Source organism: Neolamprologus brichardi, chromosome 6 (assembly GCF_056152115.1).
Source record: "Neolamprologus brichardi isolate AB-2024 chromosome 6, ASM5615211v1, whole genome shotgun sequence".
Lineage (NCBI taxonomy): Eukaryota > Metazoa > Chordata > Actinopteri > Cichliformes > Cichlidae > Neolamprologus > Neolamprologus brichardi.
In genome coordinates this window covers 37753168-37774655 of record NC_142109.1, presented here as the reverse complement: position 1 = coordinate 37774655, position 21488 = coordinate 37753168, and the positions used below count along the sequence as shown (strand labels likewise).

Below are 21488 nucleotides of genomic sequence, written 5' to 3'. Positions count from 1 at the left end.
GCTGACGAATGATGTGTGAAAGCGAGAGGAGCTGAACGTAGATCACATTTATTTATTGCAGAAATAAAGAAAACAGCTGCAATGATTTTTCCATGACAGACTTTTACAAACACACTGCAAAGTTATGACATCACAGTTCCGTGATTGGTCAGTTTCAGTGTTGATGATGACGAACAGTGACAGCAGCGTAACAATGTCACGTGACCGGGATCAGGGGTCATTCAGCACAGTCAAACGTCACGTGATAAGAAAATCTGTTTAATTCAGTCCTTGTTTCGAGACCTGCTGATCCTCGGTGCGCACAAGAACAACCAGAGTCCTCCACCCGTGGGCCTCAGTCCCGGATCTGGTGTTCCCGTCCGTCCAGCGGGCCCAGCAGCACTGCCTGGGCCTCCAGCAGCGTGGTGTCGGTGCTGGCTCCCAGGAAGCGGGCGGTGAGCTCCATGTCCTGCAGCCGCAGACGGACCCTGGAGCCCGGCTGCAGGCCGTCGGCCCCGGCCGGCCGCTGACACACGCAGTGGAACTTCCCACCGAAGTCGATGTAGAGGTCGTCGCGGACCACCCGGAACACCCTGCCCACCACCACCGCGTCCTTGGCTGGGCCCATCTGGATCAGCGGGGACCGACGAAGCAGCGCGGCGAAGCTGAGCTCCGGACCCGAGGAGGAGGCCTTCGGCCCGGCCGCGTTGCTCTGTGTCTCCTGCCGGAGGACCTCCTGGTGGTCGAAGGCGGCGGCGAACCCGGAGACCGGGCCCTCGGCGGAGCCCGAGTCCGAGCTGAAGGAGTTCCGGAGGAACCGGGGGGAGAGCCGGACCCGATACCGGAGCCCCGACACGACCCTGCACAGCGCCGCCATGTTTACCGCACAACCGGAAGTTCTGTCTCCGCGCACTTCCTGTGCAGGAGAGTTTTTTTTTAATTTTATATTATTTATTTATTTGCACAGAAATGTACAACAATTATGGCAATCTCTACAAAGTTTCTATTTTCCAACATGAAATAGTATCAGAACAGGCTGAATTCCAACATATAGAAGATGGATAATGAACAGGAAGTACAAACAACAACAAATAAATAAATAAAATCAGACCCCAAACAGAATCAAAGCAAACAAAAAAAAAAGAAAAAAAAGACGTTATACCTTAGGGGTTTTCTAGCAGATCTAGTTCAATAATCATATGATTCAGAACCAGAGCTTGTTTTTTGTCCATAAATTTAACAGATGAGAGGAAGAGGCAGAGTTCTTTGTGAAAAGTAAAAAAGGACAGCTTTGTTTTCAGAAAACGACATTTGTGAATGAAGAATTTGCCCATAATAATTATTACATTTAGAACATTTTCAAGCTTCTTTTCTTAGAGAACCAAAGATAATATTATTTTTAGAAAACTGAAGTAGGTTTGGAAACTTTGGAAAGAGCCAGTAGTGCACATCGTTCCACTGGGCTTTACAGAATATACAATCATAAAATAAATGTTCTGTTGATTCAATATCCCCATCACAAAAAGAGCAAGAATTATCATCAATAGCAAACCGGCGTCTAAGAAATTCTTTGGAAGGGTAAATACCAGAAAGGATTTTGTAGTGGACCTCCTTAGCTTTGGGAGGAAGGGGAAGTTTTAGGTAATTTTTTCTGATCTCTTTCTTTTGATCACCGGAGAACATGTGAGAGTGAATTTGGATTGGATCTATAAGGGAAAAAAACATTAGTAAATAATTCCCTAATTCGGGAGTTTTTCAGACTGTTAGCTGTAATGTTATGCCCATTTACCAAGAGTTCAGGGAGGTCAGGGGATCTATCCCTGTGCAGGAGAGTGCCTGCGCCGCGTGCAGGCTGTAGAGGCAAGAGCGTCACGTGGTCTTCCAAAAAGCACACACAAACTCTCTCTCTCTCTCTGTGTGTGTGTGTGAATCCAAGTAGACTTTTATTTTCTACCCAACAATATACACTTAAGTATACAGTGGGATCAAATATCTTCCTCCTGGATCAAAGGTGCAAACTGTGAACATAAAAATGAATTCAAATATGTAACTATACAGAAATAAGATAAACTAAGAATCAGTCCAACAGTGTTGTGCTTGAATAAAAGTAGAATAAGAAATAGAAAAGAATGAGAATAAATAAATACAATAGTGCAAAACTGTCTTTTCAATGCTTTAGAAATGAAACCAGACAAGATTTTAAAACCATGAAACATTCCCATGATGTAAAAGCAGTTCAAACTATAAACTGCTGCTTGTTTGACCTCTCACTTGTGTCTTTTACCTAATTGTTACTGCATGAAACTGAGACCATGAATCACATTATTAGCCCACTTTTTTTTTTTAATATCAAACTTTATTACGAAACAGTATACAGAACATGTATACAACCAGAACAAAATTAACATATGCCAGGGGGTGTAATACAAAGAATTACAAACATTCAAATAATTTGTAATTACTACAAATAGTAATAGTTTTCATAACCTTTTTGTTAAGTGATCCACTAATCAATTTTATGTAACATAAAACATCATTATAGTAATGTTTAAAATTTGGCTTTTTGTTACTGTATTTGCATTTGTGAAAATAAAATTTAGCTAAGATAACTAACAAGTTTATTATAAAGTAAACATCTTATTTTTTTTTTTGCCTTCGAAAGAAACAAAATACAACATTTTCCCATTTCACAGTAAAGTCTTTATAGAGATGTCCAGCAGTGAATCTACTGAGGTCTTTCCAAAATGTTCTAGCGTATGAAACATTATTAGCTCACTAATTCGAATTGTTGTGGTGGCGTGACGTGGGCTCAGTGCACTCCGGATCAGCAGGTGGCGCTGTTTATCATTGTACATCTGTACAGTAACAATGAAGGCATTCTACCGCCGCGCGTTTTAAGTCAGAGAAGAAGAACTCAGCCAGTAAGAAGCGGAGGAACTGCGCATGAGCGTTGTGCAACATGGAGGTGTCGGTGAGCGCTTTGGGCCGCAGAGGTTCTACCTGCGTGTTTCCGGTCGGTTCTGTGGTCAGGCACGTCCTGGACCGGCTCGTGCCGCTTCCGGAGGTGAGGCTGAGACGAATTATCCGGGATAACCAGGGTTAGCGTGAGTTAGCCCGGGTTAGGCGGTTTAAATGCACTCCGGGTATCAGTGTTAGCAGCTGCGCTAACGTTAGCATATAAAGTGTTTTGATGCATGCTTAATCTTCCAGGTAAGCACATCCCGCTCATCTGGACGTAGCGTCACTCATGTGAAGAAGTCACCTGGAAAAGTGACGAAACGTTCCTCCCACTGAAACCGCTACGTCCAGGTGAACAGGATCAACCTGTCGGCAGTTAGCATATAAGCTATAAGGCTAAACTCGGCATTAACCTGTCCCAAACGAGGTCAGCACTGACAGTAACCTCAGGTTATATCCAGAGGAGGCTGAAGCAATCACAAGTGGTAGTGATAGTGGTCACTACAGTGGACAGCTATTCAAAGGCCGTGTCCGTGTATTTGTGTCAGTGTTGATGGTGTACTTGCACATAAACAATATACACGGTGTGTATTGTTTATTCGTTTGTCAAACTCTTAAGTTAAATGTTGTCCACTGAACCTCTTTGAAAAGTACATGTTTAAAAAATGAAAATCAGAGCGTCAGGATCAGCCCTGTTATGACGTACTTCCTGCCAGCTCTTATTCATTGAATTATTTATTTAGATTTATTCCAGATTAAATAAACTGGAGGTGTGTTTACGGGAGCTTCAGGTCGCGGCTTCAGGGGATGTAGATGAAGATGATTGAAGGGTTCATCTCAGAAACATTATCTCAGCGAGTTTTCATGTTTCCAGGATTTCTACGTCACCAGAGATGGGCGCCGGGCACACCTGGACGATCCTCTGGAGCATGGAGCCGTCTATCATCTGGAGCTCCGCCTCCTTGGAGGGAAAGGAGGTCAGTAAACGGAAAGTAGCTTCCAGTTTTCCTGCTGCAGAAGAGCTGAAGGAAACTTGTGAAATGTGTGTTTTAGGGTTCGGTTCGATGCTGCGCGCGCTCGGCGCTCAGATTGAAAAGACGACCAATCGAGAGGCCTGCAGGGACCTCAGTGGGCGGAGACTCAGAGACGTCAACCACGAGAAAGAGTGAGACAAACACACAGGAGCTGAAATGTTTAGCTGTGATTTAGATCAGACAGGAAGTGTTATTACTCTGTGGTCTTTAAAGTAGGGCTGGGTTTTGATTATCGATTAAAGTAAATTCTGGATAACGTAAAATCGATTCATTAAAATCCTGAATCGATTTTTAAATAAATTTATTTTGCCCGAAACGCCAGAATCTCAGGTTAAACCTCACAAAACTTCAACAACCACCAAACAGCTAAAACAGAGAGCAGGAACACGGATTCTGCACAAAGGCTAAACTCAAAGTGCCGACGGGTCAGAATCAGTGAGACGTTGCCTTTCTCACCCGACGGCACGGACGCGGTCGGGGCTGAAAGCCGACAGCTCGCTGATTCTGATGTTTCGGCGGGTCGAGCTTTGAGTTTACGTCCTTTTTGCACAGATTCTGAAGCTGCAGGTTTTTATCGCTCCAAACAATATCGACCGAACCAGCAGCAAAAGAAGATCCAAACTATGCTTCACATAAACATCGTCATGAATTCATTCTGACTTTTGCTGTTTTGCTTCCACCACAATGAAATCACACTTCATGCACAGCTCTCTCTCTCTCTCGTCTAAAAATCAGTTTTCTTCATTATTCGCGTGCGCACAAGTCTACAGCTGTTTACAGGCTGTCGGACGCTGTTTTTTTTTTTTTTCCTTTTACTTCTGAAAACAAAGCCTCATTTCTGCTGTTCAATACTGAACATATTTAAACTTTTTAAAATTATGCAACATTGCAAAACTCTCAGCTGTGTCTCTAATCAAACGTCTGTAACTTTGCTCTGCTTCACTTCAGCAGCATCAGGTAACGTTCACATGTTTAACGGTTTTCTTTCGTTTTTGATCTACTGCAGAATTTTTTTATAAAATTCCTCAGTTACTTTGACACAAAGGCGTCTGCTGTGACGCTCACACCTTTGATAAAGTCTCAAGCTTTCTTTTTATAGATATAAAAATATGGAAATGTACTGATGCATCATCTGGATTATAATATTTCTGACTGTCTGAGGCAAAATGTCCCCGATTCGGGACCTTGTGAATTGGAATTGAATCAGTGACGACACGCAGCCCCACTTTAAGGTCTTCCAGTAAAATCTGTGCTAAATGTAATGAAAGTCTCACCAGCAGGTGGCAGCGTTCAGCCAGAAGGCTCAATAACGTCTGTTTGCAGATGTTTTAGTTTTCCCGACCGTGGAGACACCTGTGCAAACACCATTCCTGTCACGCTTTGCTCCGCCCCCTGCTTCCTGCTCTGCTGTCACGTTGGCAGTTAAACGTATTGAGATGTTTGGAGCCAGTTTAACAGATTTGATGGTTGCACATAAAACACGAGAACAGAAACGCTCTGAATGTTATTTACACAGCAGTGTCCGAGGTGTTGTCCAGGTGAGCGCACTTAACTTTCAAGTGTCTGAAAACAAGTTTTAAAAACTCTGAAAGGTGAATTTTCTACAGTTGATGAAAAATATTCAGGTTAATTATTGATTCACCTCAAACATCTGCAGCAGCTGCTGCTGTAAGCTCAGAGCGCTGTGATGTTGGGTCAGGTCTTCAGTTGTGTGACCGCAGCTCACACCTGTCAAACGACCATCTATCCCACCATCGAGGTCACTTCCTCCTGCAGTTTGTGGGTGGAGTCTGATCGTGAGCGGCCGGTGTTCACTGCAGTAACATGTCTGTTCTTCTGTGGTGCGGCAGGATGGCGGACTGGCTGAAGAAGCAAGCGGAGCGCGAGGCAGAGAAGGAGCAGCGGCGTCTGGAGCGCTTGCAGAGGAAGCTCAATGAGCCCAAACACCAGTTCACCGACGCAGAGTACCAGCAGCAGTGCCACGACCTGTCCGAGCGACTCGAGGACTCCGTGCTCAGAGGTTGGCCGCGCCGCACAGCTCGCACGGTGAGAGCGCGAGGTCGCACGTGTTTGACGCCAGGTGTGTTTCCTGTCGCAGGTCTGCAGGCTTCCTCCAGCAGCCAGGTGAAGGTGGACGACGTGTGCGGCGCCAAGAGGCTGAACTGTGATCAGAGTGAGCAGCCTGCGAAGAAGAAGACGAAGACCGCAGGAGGAGGGGGGGGGTGCTTCTGGTGAGTCTTTAATGACAGGAAGAGTTGAACATGGCAGCTGTTACGCGATCACTCAGGGAACGAGACGCACGCCGCGGCGGCTCCGAGCTGCAGCGAGGTTCTGAAAGGCAAATTATTCTCAATTATTGTCCTTGTCGAGACGGCAGGTCATTCGCTGTGCGAGCAACATCAGACCCTGACAAATAAAAACATGAGGTCAGCAGCCAGGGAGGTTCTGATTGGCTGAAACCAGTTGAATCCTGTGAGGTCACGCTCGGTGAAAAACAGTTAAGTGGGGTGTCAGTGATTTCTGGTGAATCCATCAACTCAGCGGGCACTGTGATGTCAACGGGTTTCCTGGCGCCCGCTGACATCACAGCGTCTTTTATCAGCAGCTCCAGTGACCTCACCGACCACCAGCACAGATTCTTGTTCTGAGTTCAGCTGAAGCACTCGCAGCTCGTCTCTGATGGTCAGCGTCCGTTTACGTGCGCCTCTGTCGGCTGTATTTGGTTGGAACTGCGTCGTCTGTTACCTAGCAACAACATGTGGGAAGCTGAGAAGGTTCAGAGTGAAACTGACTGATCATGCTTGTGCTCACAGGACGGGGCTGGAGGAGATGGACGAGCTGATGAGCTCCGATGATGACGATGATGACGAGGCTCCGTCCACATCCAGCCGTGAAACTGCCGCTGCCATCACTACCATGACAACACGAAGAGAGGCAACAGAGTCTGAGGAGGGTAGCAGGTAAAGACCAAAGAGCGCCAGCGACCAGATCCACCGTCATTTAACGATGTCTGAAAGAGTTCTTTCATCCTCAAACAGTGGAAGCACCAGAACCACACAGATTCCCAAGAAGACCTCCAGAGACCAGACTGGGACACCGTCAGAGGACCGGGACCCTGAGGAGACCTCCAGGGACCAGACTGGGACACCGTCAGAGGACCGGGACCCTGAGGAGACCTCCAGGGACCAGACTGGGACACCGTCAGAGGACCGGGACCCTGAGGAGACCTCCAGGGACCAGACTGGGACACCGTCAGAGGACCGGGACCCTGAGGAGACCTCCAGGGACCAGACTGGGACACCGTCAGAGGACCGGGACCCTGAGGAGACCTCCAGGGACCAGACTGGGACACCGTCAGAGGACCGGGACCCTGAGGAGACCTCCAGGGACCAGACTGAGACACCGTCAGAGGACCGGGACCCTGAGGAGACCTCCAGGGACCAGACTGAGACACCGTCAGAGGACCAGAACCATCCTGGACCGTCCAAACCATCACAGTCAAGCGGGCCGTCTCAACAGGTGTGTACCCGATGAATAAACTCTTCATCTTCATCTTTCTGATGAGGCGTTTAAGGTTCATTTTGAAGTCTGAATTATGTCATCACTGAGCTGTGGAGGTTTTCTTATTGCTGCAGCATTTTGGATCTACTGAAGGTTTTTATGGAGTTTCTAATTTTGGAGCTAAGTGGAAGAAATCAGTCTTACATATTTGTTTAATATGTGCGTTGAAGGACATGTCCTGGTCAAAAATGACTCCAAGGTTCCTCACAGTGTTACTGGAGGCCAAGGTAATGCCATCCAGAGTAAGAATCTGGTTAGATACCATATTTCTAAGCTTTTCAGCGCCGAGTACAATGACCTCAGTTTGATCTGAGTTAAGAAGCAGAAAGTTAGCGGCCATCCAAGTCTTTATGTCTTTAAGACATTCCTGCAGTTTAACTAACTGGTGTGTGTTATCTGGCTTTATGGACAGATAGAGCTGGGTGTCATCTGCATAGCAGTGAAAATGTATGCTATGTCTTCTAATGATGCTGCCTAGGGGAAGCATGTATAATGTAAACAGAATTGGTCCTAGCACTGAACCCTGTGGAACTCCATAATTAACCTCAGTGTGTGAAGAGGACTCTCCATTTACATGCACAAACTGGAGTCTGTTAGATGGATATGATACAAACCACTGCAGTGTGTTCGAGCAGTCAAATGTGGCGATCACTAACTCTTGTTGTTTGTCAGCAGCTGGATTTGTTCTCGGCGTCGTCCGTCGAGCAGCTGGAGTCTCTGGGTTTGGACGTCTTGAAGAAAGAGCTGATGTCTCGTGGGTTGAAGTGTGGGGGAACGCTGTCGGAGCGCGCTGCTCGACTCTTCGCCGTCAGAGGACTGAGTGCAGATGAGATCGACCCGCTGCTGCTCGCCAAACCGACAAAGCCCAAGAAGAAGAAATGAGATGGAACGCTGAAAGCGGCGTGTTCAGCGTTCCATCGAGTGCAAGAATATTAATCACAGACATTTAGACTCTTTCCTGAGATGAGCTTTCTGATTGGTTCAGACAATCACACGTATATTTTATTAGAGGTTCTGTCCAGTCAGAAAGCAGGACGTTCACACACGTCTGTGCTTCAGTTTGATTTTAACCACTTCCTGTTCAGTTTTCAATAAACGTCTGAAACTAAACATCAGGTGTCCGTCTGTGTCTGAGAGTCTGTGATAGAAGCGCTGCGCAGCAGTGCATGATGGGAGTTCAGAAGCCGGGGTCCCAGGAAGTGACCTGCGGCGCCTCCACCTCCTCAAAGCACACGACGATATCACCGGCTTTGAAGTCGACGTCGCCGTCAGCCGATAGGCCGCACTCCATGCCTGCCCTCACCGTCTGCACGTCATCTTTGTGGTGCTTCAGTGCTGCCAGAGAACCTGCGGGAACATCAGGAGAACGTTAGAACAACACGGTGCAGTCCTGCGCCTTCACCCCAGCTCTGGTCTCACTCACCCTCCCACACGGTGTCCCGGCCTCGGATCAACCTGAACCTCAACCGTCGGTCCAGCTGACCTTTCTGAACCCGACAGCCGGCCACGGGAACCTTCTTCTTTCCCACGGTGACGTCAAACATGGCGACGACCGACGCCTCACCTGCACCGGGGGGACAGGTTATGTGTGACTGATATCACAGGTTCATCTTCCTCTGACGTGTGATCTAAGGGGGTGTGGCTAGAAACAAAATTAACATATGCAGATCTTGCCTCTGCTTCGCACTCTGAGCGTGCTCACATTGTTTTCCTCATTAAATGACCTCTGTGAGCATCACGTGCTTCAGATGATGATTAAAAACAACGGTAGAAGCGTCAGATGGAGACGTGTTTACCTGGTGGCCATAAGGCGGTAAAATTTAAATTTAAATTTCAGCTGATCCTACCTGTTACTAGGGCTGCCACAAACGATTATTTTGATAGTCGACTAATCAGATCATCATCCATTGGATGTAAAAGTACAGCTTATTGCACCAGCAGCATCTGCTCTTATATAACTATCATTAGTTTACAGCTGTAAGTGTTTAAGGTGCTAACTAAAAAATAAAGACAAGATGATAGTTTAATTTTAATGACATTTGCAGATTGTTTCGGTGAAGTTTAATAAACTCCTTGCTATCTAAAATATAACAGGACACCGGAGTAAATTCTCGAGCATCTCACACTTCTGATAATCAGCTGTCTGCTTGATGTTTATTCAGCTGTGTAAAAACTATAACTTTAATCTCAGCCAAACCGATTTACTCAGGAACAAATAAAATACTAAAAAAGCCAAACAATAACATTTTTAAGTTATCTAAGTGACTTATATATCATGTTTAACCTGAGTAGTGAAAGACGGCGGTGGGTTTGAAAACGATTAGCCGGGAGTCCGGTGTTCTCACGGCTCTAGTTAGCCTAGCCCCCGGCTAGCTATCGAGCTAGTGGGTAACAGACGTCTCTGAAAACGTCGGAGCGCTTTTGAAAATATGTGGTGTCTTGATAAACTGAGCAGATATTTGAGGTTTACACAGCTACATTCTCGCCTGAAAATATGTTAAACGTTTATTTTGTGACCCAGAAAGAATAATAAGAGTAATATTAAAACTAACTAGCTGCCGCCATTGTTGTAAACTGAGCTGGGCCGCGCTATGAATTCTGGGACACAGCTTCTTCTTCTTCGGGGTTTAACGGCAGCTGGCATCCTTGTACATGCAGTGCTGCCATCTTCTGTTTCAGTCCGTTATTACACTCTTAAATCCTACTACTTATTCCTGCGTCTTTTGGGATCTTACAAAGCTTCAAACGACGCGTCGACTATTAAATCAGTCATCGACGATTTTAATAGTCGACGTAATCGTGGCAGCCCTACCTGTTACCATGGTGATTTAGCAGGGATGAAATGCTGACTTTGATCTCACTGATACTCCTCCACTCCACCTGAGCTCAGTTGTGATCACATGACCGTGTGGTGCCGACTCACCTGTGATGTTCTCGGAGACGAGCGGTGGCAGTTTGGCGCCGAGCTCCTCCTTCAGCTGATCTACCAGCTTGTAGATGACGCTGTGCAGGCGCAGCGGGATGCCTTTCTTCGCCGCCAGCTGCTCGATGCCACGGCTCGCCGCCACGTTAAAGCCATAGATGGAGCCTGATGGCGAGACGCAGCCAGGTGGAACAGGAGATTTATTATTTATTTTTAAACTCAGGTACCCTGTGATGCATTCACAGACACTCTGTAAGAAGGCGTTCTCTGATCTCAGCTTTAAAGCCATCATGAAATCACACTAAACCAGCCGGCGGTCAGAAGAATCTGCTGCACACAAAATGAATAAAAACATCTGAATGGCGCCCTTCGCTCGTACCTCCAAACATTTCGGCCATGTTGACGTCGTTCTCAGAGATGTCTCCTATGCCGAAATGGACCACCTCGAGCTCGCACTGCTGCTGAGCGTCGTAGCTGTCCAGGATGTTCAGGATGGCCTCCACCGAGCCATCCACGTCACCTGGGGTCGACGGTTGTTCAGTTAGAGTGACATCACAGTGGGCGGAGCCTGTTTGAAGCTGGCTCAGTGTGTACCTTTGACGATGAGCGGCAGGCTGAGCTGGTCGCTTTGCATCCTCTCGCTGGGCCTCGTGGCGAAGCGGCTCTTGTTGGCCCGGTAAAGCGCCACCTTCCTCTGCCTCCAGCTCAGGTGGGACAGCCCCTCCCTCTCCCTGCGGTACTCCTCCAGGTGGAGCTTCTGCTTCTGCTCGATGGCGCTCTGCTCCTCCTGCAGTTTCCGCTGCTCCTCATCGTGACTTCTCCACTCCACCACCTCCCGCGCTCGCTGCTGCAGGAGCCAAAGGAGGAAAGCTTTTATTGTGGAAGGGACTGACAGGAAATGGTCATCTCAACAATCCACAGTCTGGATTTTTATTTAAATTTCCCCAAAATTTTTTCTGCGATGCAAACTTAATATTTCTCATTATTGAAGCATCAGCTGAGATGATTTATTGTTCAATAAAACATTTATTCTGTTTCATGCGATTTCATGTGGGCGGAGCCTGTTTATACCCCACCCACCTCAGACTCCACCTCCAGGATGGTCTCTCCAGCTGACGGCAGCTCCTTCCAGCCAACCACCTCCACCGCAGTACTCGGCCCCGCCTCCTTCACAGCGCAGCCGTTCTCATCAAACAGGAAGCGAACTTTAGCCCAGGATTTCCCAGCAACCAGCACGCAGCCTCTCTTTAGCGTCCCCCGCTGGACGATGGCTGTGGTGACCGGGCTAGGAAGACCAAACTGGTCACACTGGGTCTGTTTGACTTGTTTCCAGTAAACCAGCGTTAGCACAGACTTACCCTTTGCCTTTGTCCGTCCTGCTCTCGATGACGAGTCCCTCCACGGGGCCGGTAGCCTCCGCCTTTAGCTCCAACACCTCTGCCAAAGCTACTGTGGCCTCAGCCAGAGCCAGAAGGTTATCGCCCTGACAACGTCATCAATGACATCATTGGTCTACAGCAGCAGGTCGACTGTAATGATCTCATATTAACTGCTTTCATTACTTAACTTATCCTGTAACCTGCCTGTTGTACTAACTGACCAATAGGGATGTTTTTGTGCGTTGCATTGTGGGAAAACAACGCGACGTGTTGTTTGATGAGTTCACCTTCAGAGCAGAGATGTGAATCGCCTGAACGTCTCCCCCGAACTCCTCGCAAACAACGTCGTGAGCGAGCAGCTCCTGCTTCACCCGCTGAGCGTCGGCGTGAGGCTTGTCACACTTATTCACCGCCACGATCACGGGGACTGAAACACGGAGAATCAGCAGTAGAAGAGCATAAAAACAAAACGAATAGAAATCCAGTAAAAGCAGTAGAAACGGGGCGGAGCTTCGCTCTGAGCCCTGGCTGTGACTGTCGGGTGGAGCGCCCACCTTTGGCTCTCCTGGCATGCTCGATGGACTCCACCGTCTGGTTCATGACGCCATCGTCAGCTGCCACCACCAGAATGACGATGTCGGTGGCGTTGGCTCCACGGGCTCTCATGGAGGAGAAGGCGGCGTGGCCCGGCGTGTCGAGGAAGGTGATCTTCTCACCTGTCGGCAGCTGGACTGGAAGAAAATATCCGAGAGGAAAAACGTTCCTGTGTAAACGAGCACGAACCTGAACACGCTGCTGATTAAAACATCCAATAATCGATCAGCGTCTGATGACAGGTTTTATGATTTAATTTGCTCTTAAAGTTCGTCTTTAAAAACATCGTTTCCTGTCGTTCGGTGTTTTTAAATAAAGTTTAAAGCGTGCTGTTACCCAGGAACGCCCCGATGTGCTGCGTGATGCCTCCGGCCTCCGTGGAGACGATTTGGCTCTTCCTCAGGCTGTCCAGCAGCGTCGTCTTACCGTGGTCCACGTGACCCATGATGGTGACCACCGGGGGGCGTGGCACCAGGAGGGTGGGATCAGCAGGCGGTCTGTGAAGGTAACGGAGAACTTTATTCTGTTACAAACCACTGAGACGAGTTACACACACGTGATCGGAGACTTCCTGTCACCTCCTGCAGGCGTCCCTGTTGGGTCGCTCTCTGCTCGCGCTCAGTTTGGCCCATCTGAACTTCATCCCTGACCGCGTCACCACCTCTTTAATCCATCGTTCCTCCAGAACCGTGTCCTTTTCCAGAGAGTCCAGAGGCACCGACGTGTTCAGCAGAGCCTCCAGCACGTGGTCTGAGATTCAAATAGACCTTTATTTAAAACAGCTTCCAGACACAGACAGTTTAAAACATCGACGTCGCTCCAGGGTCGGACAAGTAGGCGCAGAGGAGGAGCCTTAAACCGGCGCTCTGCCTAACGGCCACCAGGTGGTGGGAAACTCTCGGTCCGTATTTTGGAACCAAGACAGCGAAGGTCAAACGCTCATCTTCAAGCTTCAGTGACCAATGGGAAACATCAAATGGCTTTCACAGGAACTTGGTAACAGCAATAAGAGAATACGTAGTTTATTCCAAGAAGATATCGTCTCTCTCCCAGATATAATATCTTATTGGAACCGATATGTTCCAGATATCAAGTGGAAGACAGTCTGGATGATCCCCCATAAATATCTGATTGTAAATAAGGTGAAAGAAGTCTCATTTAAATTTCTACATAAATGTTATCCAGCCAGGCACTACATGGTAAAATTTAAAAGGGACATAAATACTAATTGTACTTTCTGTGGGGATCATCCAGAAACTGTGACACATCTTTTTTGGTGCTGTTCTCATACACAGAGATTCTGGAAGGAATTTAGCAGGTTTGTTATTGTCCATGTTTTAAGGGAGTTTTCTTTACGATGGGAAAATTTTTATTCTGTTTCTTTAAGTTCCCCAAGAAGTATGATAAATGTTTTTTTATGATAAATTTGTTAATACTTTTAGCCAAATTTTTTATCCATAAATGTAAGTTTACTAACAAAACACCATATTTCTGTCATTTTTTTAAGGATGTGGAAATGTACATTCAATCAATATCAGACTCCACCAACACAAAGGCTCTAAAACAATATATGTATTCTTATAATTGTTACTTTTTTCTTTACCCCTGGCTTTGTGTTCATGTTCTGTTGTTTTGTATACTTCATCTGTTCGTATGTTGTATACTCATTGTTTGTTAAATAAAGTTTAAAAAAAAAAAACATCAAATAGCTCCGCCCACCTGTCTCTCATCCTTACCGAAGTCTCTGTTCATGGCTTCAGCGAGTGCAGCCGCCGTCATCCCCTGTCGGATCTCAACTTCCTGTTTGTCCACTTTGGGTTTGACCTTCTGGGTCTTCTGATCTTTCTTCTGACCTTTGACCTGCAGTTAAAAATTATCTTTATTATGACATGACACACCGCTGCTCCATTGAAAGTGGGCTGACATATTGCATCGGTGTGGTTCTCCAGCTGCACCACAGCACACAGAAAGGCACTGAGGGTCAATATGGCCCAAAAAATCATTGGACATCCTCTTCCCTCCCTGAAGGACCTGCACAGCACTCGCAGGGGGGCACGCAGCATCCTGCAGGACTGCACACACCCAGGACACCGGGTGTTTAAGCTGCTGCTGAGGTCCCGAACAAACAGACTCAAGGACGGCTTACAACAGGGCAACAGCCCTGATCAGTGCCAACAGCTGACCTGACTGGCTACCTCCCTGGACTTTGTTAGGGGGGAGGTAACGTGTTTAAAACAATAACAATAATAATATTTATATTTATAACAAGGTGCAATAATAATTAATGTGCAATAATAACAGTGTGCAATACACATACACTTATTCTTCTTTTTTATTACTAAGTTATTATACTGTGCTGTTGTTTGTGTTGCGTTGTGATGTGTCGTATTGTGTCGTAGGACAGTTTTCCAATTTCATTGTACTGTTGTACTATGTGTGACTGTGCAATGACAATAAAGACTTATCTTATCTTACATGCTTCATTTTTTTCACTAAAAACTTTATTTGTACAGACAAAGGAACCGTAATGCTGCGTCTTCGTTAATGAACATCATCAGGAGGAAGAAACTCACATGTTTGAACTTCCTGTTCGGTTGGCAGGTGAGGAGAGAGTCGGCGCTCCCGGCACGGCAGAATACGGCCGGAAACGGGAAGTTACTGAACAGAGCTGGGTCTGCGTGCACCAGCCGCCGGGTGCCCCGCATCACCGAAGACATCACACTCATAGCTGCAGAGGGACAGGTGAGCCTAACGTGCGAGAGAGCAAACATCTGCAGGTAAAACGTCATCATCATCATCAGCGGGAGGCGGTCTCACTGAGACCATCGATCCTCTCTGTCGGCCTCACAGCCCACAAACTCTGCAGGTAACACACCCGCACACATCCTGACAAGCAGCAGCCAATCAGCTGAGTGTCTGACACGCTGTCTGGGGTATACACAGCTCTATATCGAATATCCTCAGCTGACAGTTTTAACACACCCACCCTCCACGTATGGTTGTCCAGTCCTCTGCCTGAAGCAGCAACATATGAAGTTTACATATTAAACATGGTGAGATGAAAGCTGGATGCAGGTGGCGGACTACATCTATGCCGAATTAACGCGAGTGCTCCAACACATCAGGAACTAATGTTTACATTTTGTTCTGAAACATCTCGGCACCACAAACCGTAAAAATGTGTCTTTTGTAAACGAAGTTTGGAGCAGAGTTTACGGACCGACACCGGAGGACTCCGGGGGACTCCGGGGGATAGGTTCGTTCATTCGGACGCCGAATGTGAACGTGAGACTTAACAGTTCAGACCGATAAGAAGAATCATCGATCCGTGGAAAACATAAACACTAACAGCTGTTAAACTGTGTTTGTGTCGCTCGGCTGAACTTCCGGTCTGCAGAGGAAGACGCTGATTAAAGAAACGTTTAATCAGAGCCGACCGTGAAAACTGAACCGAGCAGCTCACCTAAAGCCTCAGGTGTAGTTCGTTCACGTGACACTACCTGGCAGGGTTTCTGAGTGACGTTTGGCTCTGCCTGACGTCAAAATCGGAGGACTTTACGTCGGAACTACAGCCAACTCAACCCAGCAGCAGAGCGTCGGAGAAGGGAGCGTCACGGTACCTCAGCAACTCCGACATCCGCCTCCGGTCGGTCTGGTTTTCTCTCTTCGCGCTGTCCACTCAGCTCATCGAGAAAAACACCTGCGACAGGGAGCCGCCATGACAGCCAGCACACACACCGGAAGCACTTTCGCGTCTTCTGTTAGGTTTGCGTGTTGCTGCCCTCTACAGGTCAGGCAGGTGAACGGAGACAATTCAGGACAGCTGCAGACTCACATGTGTCTGCTTTACTATAATAAGACCAACTCACCTGGTGTGCTTTCAGTCAGTTATTCAGGTTATTGTACTCGGCCCTGAAAATCTTAGAAATCTGGTATCTAAGCAGATTCTTACTCTGGATGGCATTACCTTGGCCTCCAGTAACACTGTGAGGAACCTTGGAGTCATTTTTGACCAGGATATGTCCTTCAACGCACATATTAAACAAATATGTAAGACTGCTTTCTTCCATTTGTGCAACATCTCTAAAGTTAGAAATATCCTGTCTCAGAGTGACGCTGAAAAACTAGTTCATGCATTTATTACTTCCAGGCTGGACGACTGTGATTCATTATTATCAGGAAGTCCTAAAAACTCACTGAAAAGCCTTCAGCTGATCCAAAATGCTGCAGCAAGAGTCCTGACAGGGACTAGAAAGAGAGAGCAGATTTCTCCTGTTTTGGCTTCCTGTTAAATCCAGGATTCAAAATCCTGCTCCTCACATACAAGGTCTTAAATAATCAGGCCCCATCTTATCCGGCCGGAGTCGCAATCGCAAGTTTGCAGCGTCCCAGATGCAGCCCCCGTCTCTCTTCCACAGCATGTCTTTATCCTGTCTTCCTTCTCCCTCCCCAACCAATCACAGCAGATGGCCCCGCCCCTCCCTGAGCCTGGTTCTGCAGAGGTTTCTTCCTGTTAAGAGGGAGTTTTTCCTTCCCACTGTCGCCAAAGTGCTGCTCATAGGGGGTCATATGATTGTTGGGTCTGTATGGATCATTGTAGGCTCTACCTTACAATATAAAGTAATACTTGAAATGTGCAATTCACTTGTATTTTTATTTTTATTCCTATTTATTCTATTTATCCCCTTTGTATACTTTATCTATATATGTCTTTGTATTTATATATGTGTGTGTATTATATATATATATATATATAATATTCTTAACTCTGTAACTTCTGTCGGTGCTGTGCTTTTTGGAAAACAAATTTCCCAGAGGAACCCACCCGAGGGATTAATAAAGTTTTATCTATCTATCTAAAGCTCCCTGAAGCGACTGTTGTTGTGATTTGGCGCTGTGTAAATAAAATTGAATTGTTGTTGGAGGGAGCGGACGGTTACCAGACATCCTGGAGGAAGATTCTCGACCAACACTTTAAACTTCTCGTCAACCAGAGCCCCCCTCGGAGTGACGGAGAGAATCGGAGGAACAACCTGGGTACGGTGTACATTTTAGGACATCGTCAGGTCTCATGAAAAAATGTCAGGTCTCAGACTCAGATGGAGGCTGCCATCTTGCAAATTTGGAGTAGTGACTTGAGGTGGAGCGACTGTGGAGCGACTGTGTAACGCTCCCGCCCACACACCCGCTGCACGTGACCGCAAACACGCCCCCTACACTTTTTACGTAGCCCGGCTGCTCGAGTTTTTTGCTGGTTTACCGCGACTGACGACTCGTTTAATTAAGGTAAATACAACCACGTCACTGTTATAAAAAGACACACAGCTTATCATCTTATAGTTCTAAAATCACTCTGTTGTTAATTCGTTAGCTAGATTAGCCGCTAGCATACGCACTGTGTTGGAGGCTTGTTGCTAGCTAGTTAGCGATGCTACACACCTGCTACTCTAATAGTGTTATTGAAGGATTCAGCACTTCTTATGTTTTTTTATCCATTTTTAGACAGCGATGAGATCAGCTGCACACTCCACAGAGGCCCAGAGTTACTGTTAATATCAAAAATATAATGCTGTCCTTTGAGATTTTAACATAAGACTGTGAGTGTAATGGATCTAAAACTGTTTAAATCTCTACAGCCTGGTAACATGGAGACTTTAAAAACAGCAGCAGGTTTCAGTAGTGTAGTCTAATTTGTTCTTTTCATTTAATAACAGAGTCCATATTATATCAACAGCTACATTCACCCTGGAGAGAAACTAGTGAGGGAGACCATCAGGACCAAGCTGGGTTTCTGGGTCCAGAGGTTTGGAGAAACTTCTTCCCTTTCTTTCATCACAGCTGTCCTGTGCCAGATGTTCTGTTGACCCGCTGTAAGAGGCATCATTTAAGAAACACCAGGAAGACTGAAGCTCATGGCATTGATCAAGCAGGACTCATGATCTTCACCAGCAGCTCCCTCACAGGGAAATCTTCAGCACTCCTCCGTAGGCCCGCCCCAGGAGATGGATAAACCCAGCATTTCATCAACACTGTGATGAGACCTTTGCTTTGTGTAATGTTATAAATACTCAGATACTCCCCAGAGGCTCCAGACTTTTACATAAAGATATTATATTCAGTCCTGTAGAAAGTTATATATTTAAAAATATGTGATCCTCTCTGGTTACTCTGGTATGAATAACTCTGAATCACTTTATGGTAAATAACACACTATCTACAAAAAACTGTGAAAGAATTCCAGATGACAAGTTTGTAGTTCAACATACAAGTGATGACCTTTGACCTTCATCAGGTTTTATTTAATTGTGTCAGAGAAAATCTCATATGCTCTTCATGCAGCTGAGTACATCAAGTGTTTAAAACAGAAGGTCTGAGATACAAACTGAGGTCCTGTTAATGCTGATATATAGTGACACAGTTACATGAGTGATTAATCCTTTTGTTCTTTTGTCTTTAACTTTATCAATAAAGCTGCAGCCTTCACTACAGCACATGTGGTACTCTAACCTTTGTACTGTTTCCATCAGTTCATTTTGCAGTAAACATGTGAACATGTTGGATGATCTGCTGTCACTGGGTGGTGCTGAGGTCTGAATCTGAGGGCAGCTCCTGTAATCACAAAGACAACAGAACCATCAAACTCACATATAAATTTTATCCCTCAACATTGAAATAAAGCTGATTCTTCTGTCCTCACACACTCAGGATCTGAAGTTCTTCTCTTACATCCATCCATCCATCCATCTTCATCCGCTTTATCCGGGGCCGGGTCGCGGGGGCAGCAGCCTAAGCAAAGAGGCCCAGACCTCCCTCTCCCCAGCCACCTCCTCCAGCTTATCCGGGGGAACACCAAGGCGTTCCCAGGCCAGCCGAGAGATATAATCTCTCCAGCGTGTCCTGGGTCTGCCCCGGGGCCTCCTCCCGGTGGGACATGCCTGGAACACCTCACCCAGGAGGCGCCCAGGGGGCATCCTTACCAGATGCCCAAACCACCTCAGCTGGCTCCTTTCGATGTGGAGCAGCAGCGGCTCTACTCTGAGCCCCTCCCAGATGGCCGAACTTCTCACCCTATCTCTAAGGGAGAGGCCAGCCACCCTTCGGAGGAAGCTCATTTCCGCCGCTTGTATCCACGATCTCGTTCTTTCGGTCACTACCCACAGCTCGTGGCCATAGGTGAGGGTAGGGACGTAGATCGACCGGTAAATTGAGAGCTTCGCTTTTACACTCAGCTCCCTCTTCACCACGACGGACCGGTGCAGCGTCTGCATTACTGCAGCTGCAGCCCCAATCCGTCTGTCGATCTCCGGCTCCCTTCTCCCATCACTCGCGAACAAGACCCCGAGATACTTGAACTCCTCCACTTGGGGCAGGACCTCATCCCCGACCCGGAGTGGGCACTCCACCCTTTTCCGGCTGAGAACCATGGCCTCAGATTTGGAGGTGCTGATCCTCATTCCCGCTGCGTCACACTCGGCTGCGAACCGCTCCAGTGCGAGCTGGAGGCCCTCACCCGATGAAGCCAACAGAACCACATCATCCGCAAAGATCAGAGATGAGATCCTGAGGCCACCAAAGCGAAAGCCCTCCGCCACTTGGCTGCGCCTAGAAATCCTGTCCATAAAAATTATGAACAGAACCGGTGACAAAGGGCAGCCCTGGCGGAGCCCATCACCCACCGGGAACGAGTCCGAGTCCGAGTCCTCTTACATATTTTCAGTATTACAGTACACTACAGTACTTTAATCCATAGTTCCTGATTAATGAGGAGTTACTGAAATACAAGCTTTTAAAAAAATGTTACTGTCTTTACAGATGTGGCAAGAGACTGAAAACATGCTGCATATTTGCACAAGACACTAAATAATGTGGATTGCACAACACTGGACATTATATTCCTCATTTCCAGTTAATACTTGTACAGCTGCTGTTATTGTGTATATATATTTATATTTCTTCATACATTCTTATATATTTCTATACTGTGTATTTTGTTGTACAGTTATTTTATTTTAAACTTTAATTTATATATTTTATCTTATTCTTTCCCAGTTAAATTTACCCTTCATTCTAATTTGTGTTGTACAGTTATCTCATTTTTAACTCAATTTTTATATTTTATTCCTTCCTAGTTAAATTTACCCTTTTTAATTTTCATATTTATTTCTTATTCATAGCCTTTTCTTTTTTTCTTTAGGTCACGAGCAGTTGTCTAAGCATTTCACTGCATATCGTACTGTGTATGACTGTATGTGACAAATAAAATTTGAATTTGAATTTGCTGTTGTTTGCACATCTTTAATATTCAGCTCTGCACAGGAGCTGCAGCAGGGTGCAGCCTGTTGCTTTTACAGTATAATACTTGTAATAAAAGTACAGTAACAGTAATTAGTGACTGAGCAGCCCGGAGCGTTTCTCTTGATTTCTTTAGTAAATGCATTCACCTGCACAGATTAGCTAAACGAACCCTGACATCTTAGCTAGCTAGGTCTCAGGAGCTAGCTAAGGACGGTAGTTACGGAGTAGCTTACAAACACGTTTAACTTACCGAAACAGTGCAGCGGGGCCTCGGGTCCTTCTGTCGGGTAGTCCAGTTTACTGAAGAACACCTCAGGCTGTCAGGTTAAAACACTCGGTCGTGTTTTCGTAGCGTAAACGCTGGCCCTCCTCTCAGAGCCTACGCTCTATCTGCTATTCCCGAACAGAGATACGCAAGTTTCTCCGTGACTGCAGCTGTCACTACAGTCATTGGTGGGACATGACAACAGCGCCACCTGCAGGAAGATTTTCTCTCTGTCTGATAGCTCGTGTTCTGAGACCTGACGATGTCCTGAAATGTACACCGTACTGCGCTTACGTTGAAGACTTTATTTCTGGACCGCTTAACTTCCGCCATTTTTCTTCAACCTTTGACTCGCAATGAATCCTGGGATATGGAGGGTCACGAACGGTTTACCCGAGGCGTCATTCAAATCTGCGGCTGCGCAGCTGTGAGCGCGCGCCGCGGGCTTTTATAGCCGCGTCTGCGCGTGCGTTCTCTGTGACTCACGTTCTTTTGCTTTG

At 46.6% G+C, this 21488-nt stretch overlaps 3 protein-coding genes across 9 annotated transcripts; 1 reads left to right on the top strand and 2 right to left on the bottom strand.

Annotated features, from left to right (window-relative positions):
• Window positions 1-32: 32 nt before the first annotated feature.
• Window positions 33-886, bottom strand: mrps28 (mitochondrial ribosomal protein S28). Its single transcript, XM_006806557.3, has one exon. It carries the CDS (start codon window positions 854-856, stop codon window positions 335-337), a length of 522 nt encoding a protein of 173 aa, XP_006806620.1. The 5' UTR covers window positions 857-886; the 3' UTR covers window positions 33-334.
• A 1715-nt stretch (window positions 887-2601) lies between these two features.
• On the top strand, window positions 2602-8642 carry sde2 (SDE2 telomere maintenance homolog (S. pombe)). 2 transcript variants are annotated; one of them, XM_087842343.1, is made up of 8 exons: window positions 2602-3043; window positions 3812-3914; window positions 3991-4102; window positions 5822-5991; window positions 6070-6202; window positions 6785-6931; window positions 7010-7490; window positions 8208-8642. In XM_087842343.1, exons 1-8 carry the CDS (start codon window positions 2939-2941, stop codon window positions 8412-8414), a joined length of 1458 nt encoding a protein of 485 aa, XP_087698469.1. In that variant the 5' UTR covers window positions 2602-2938; the 3' UTR covers window positions 8415-8642. The 2 variants fall into 2 exon arrangements, with proteins under 2 accessions (XP_087698469.1, XP_087698468.1); XM_087842342.1 differs by having other exon boundaries at window positions 2607-3043; window positions 8205-8642.
• mtif2 (mitochondrial translational initiation factor 2) lies at window positions 8422-21347 on the bottom strand. Of its 6 annotated transcripts, XM_087842336.1 has the most exons (15): window positions 20974-21347; window positions 18936-19037; window positions 15002-15176; window positions 14165-14288; window positions 13007-13178; window positions 12765-12925; window positions 12389-12565; window positions 12122-12261; window positions 11814-11938; window positions 11536-11740; window positions 11050-11302; window positions 10835-10975; window positions 10456-10620; window positions 8956-9096; window positions 8423-8879 (listed from the first exon to the last, which is right to left on the bottom strand). In XM_087842336.1, exons 2-15 carry the CDS (start codon window positions 18980-18982, stop codon window positions 8710-8712), a joined length of 2196 nt encoding a protein of 731 aa, XP_087698462.1. In that variant the 5' UTR covers window positions 18983-19037; window positions 20974-21347; the 3' UTR covers window positions 8423-8709. The 6 variants fall into 6 exon arrangements, with proteins under 6 accessions (XP_087698467.1, XP_087698462.1, XP_087698463.1 ...); XM_087842341.1 differs by lacking the exons at window positions 18936-19037; window positions 20974-21347 and adding an exon at window positions 17369-17478 and having other exon boundaries at window positions 8422-8879; XM_087842337.1 differs by lacking the exon at window positions 20974-21347 and having other exon boundaries at window positions 18936-18954.
• Window positions 21348-21488: the final 141 nt, after the last annotated feature.

Coding starts and splice junctions, on each gene's coding strand:
- mtif2 (XM_087842341.1), bottom strand. CDS start 17,478: ATGTACACCGTACCCAGGTTGTTCCTCCGATTCTCTCCGTCACTCCGA. Junction 15,177..17,368: donor ATCTTCCTCCAGGATGTCTG/GTAACCGTCCGC, acceptor CTCGCACGTTAG/GCTCACCTGTCCCTCTGCAG. Junction 10,621..10,834: donor CATGGCCGAAATGTTTGGAG/GTACGAGCGAAG, acceptor TCTCGCCATCAG/GCTCCATCTATGGCTTTAAC.
- sde2 (XM_087842342.1), top strand. CDS start 2,939: ATGGAGGTGTCGGTGAGCGCTTTGGGCCGCAGAGGTTCTACCTGCGTG. Junction 3,915..3,990: donor CCTCCTTGGAGGGAAAGGAG/GTCAGTAAACGG, acceptor TGTGTGTTTTAG/GGTTCGGTTCGATGCTGCGC. Junction 6,932..7,009: donor GAGTCTGAGGAGGGTAGCAG/GTAAAGACCAAA, acceptor ATCCTCAAACAG/TGGAAGCACCAGAACCACAC.
- mrps28 (XM_006806557.3), bottom strand. CDS start 856: ATGGCGGCGCTGTGCAGGGTCGTGTCGGGGCTCCGGTATCGGGTCCGG.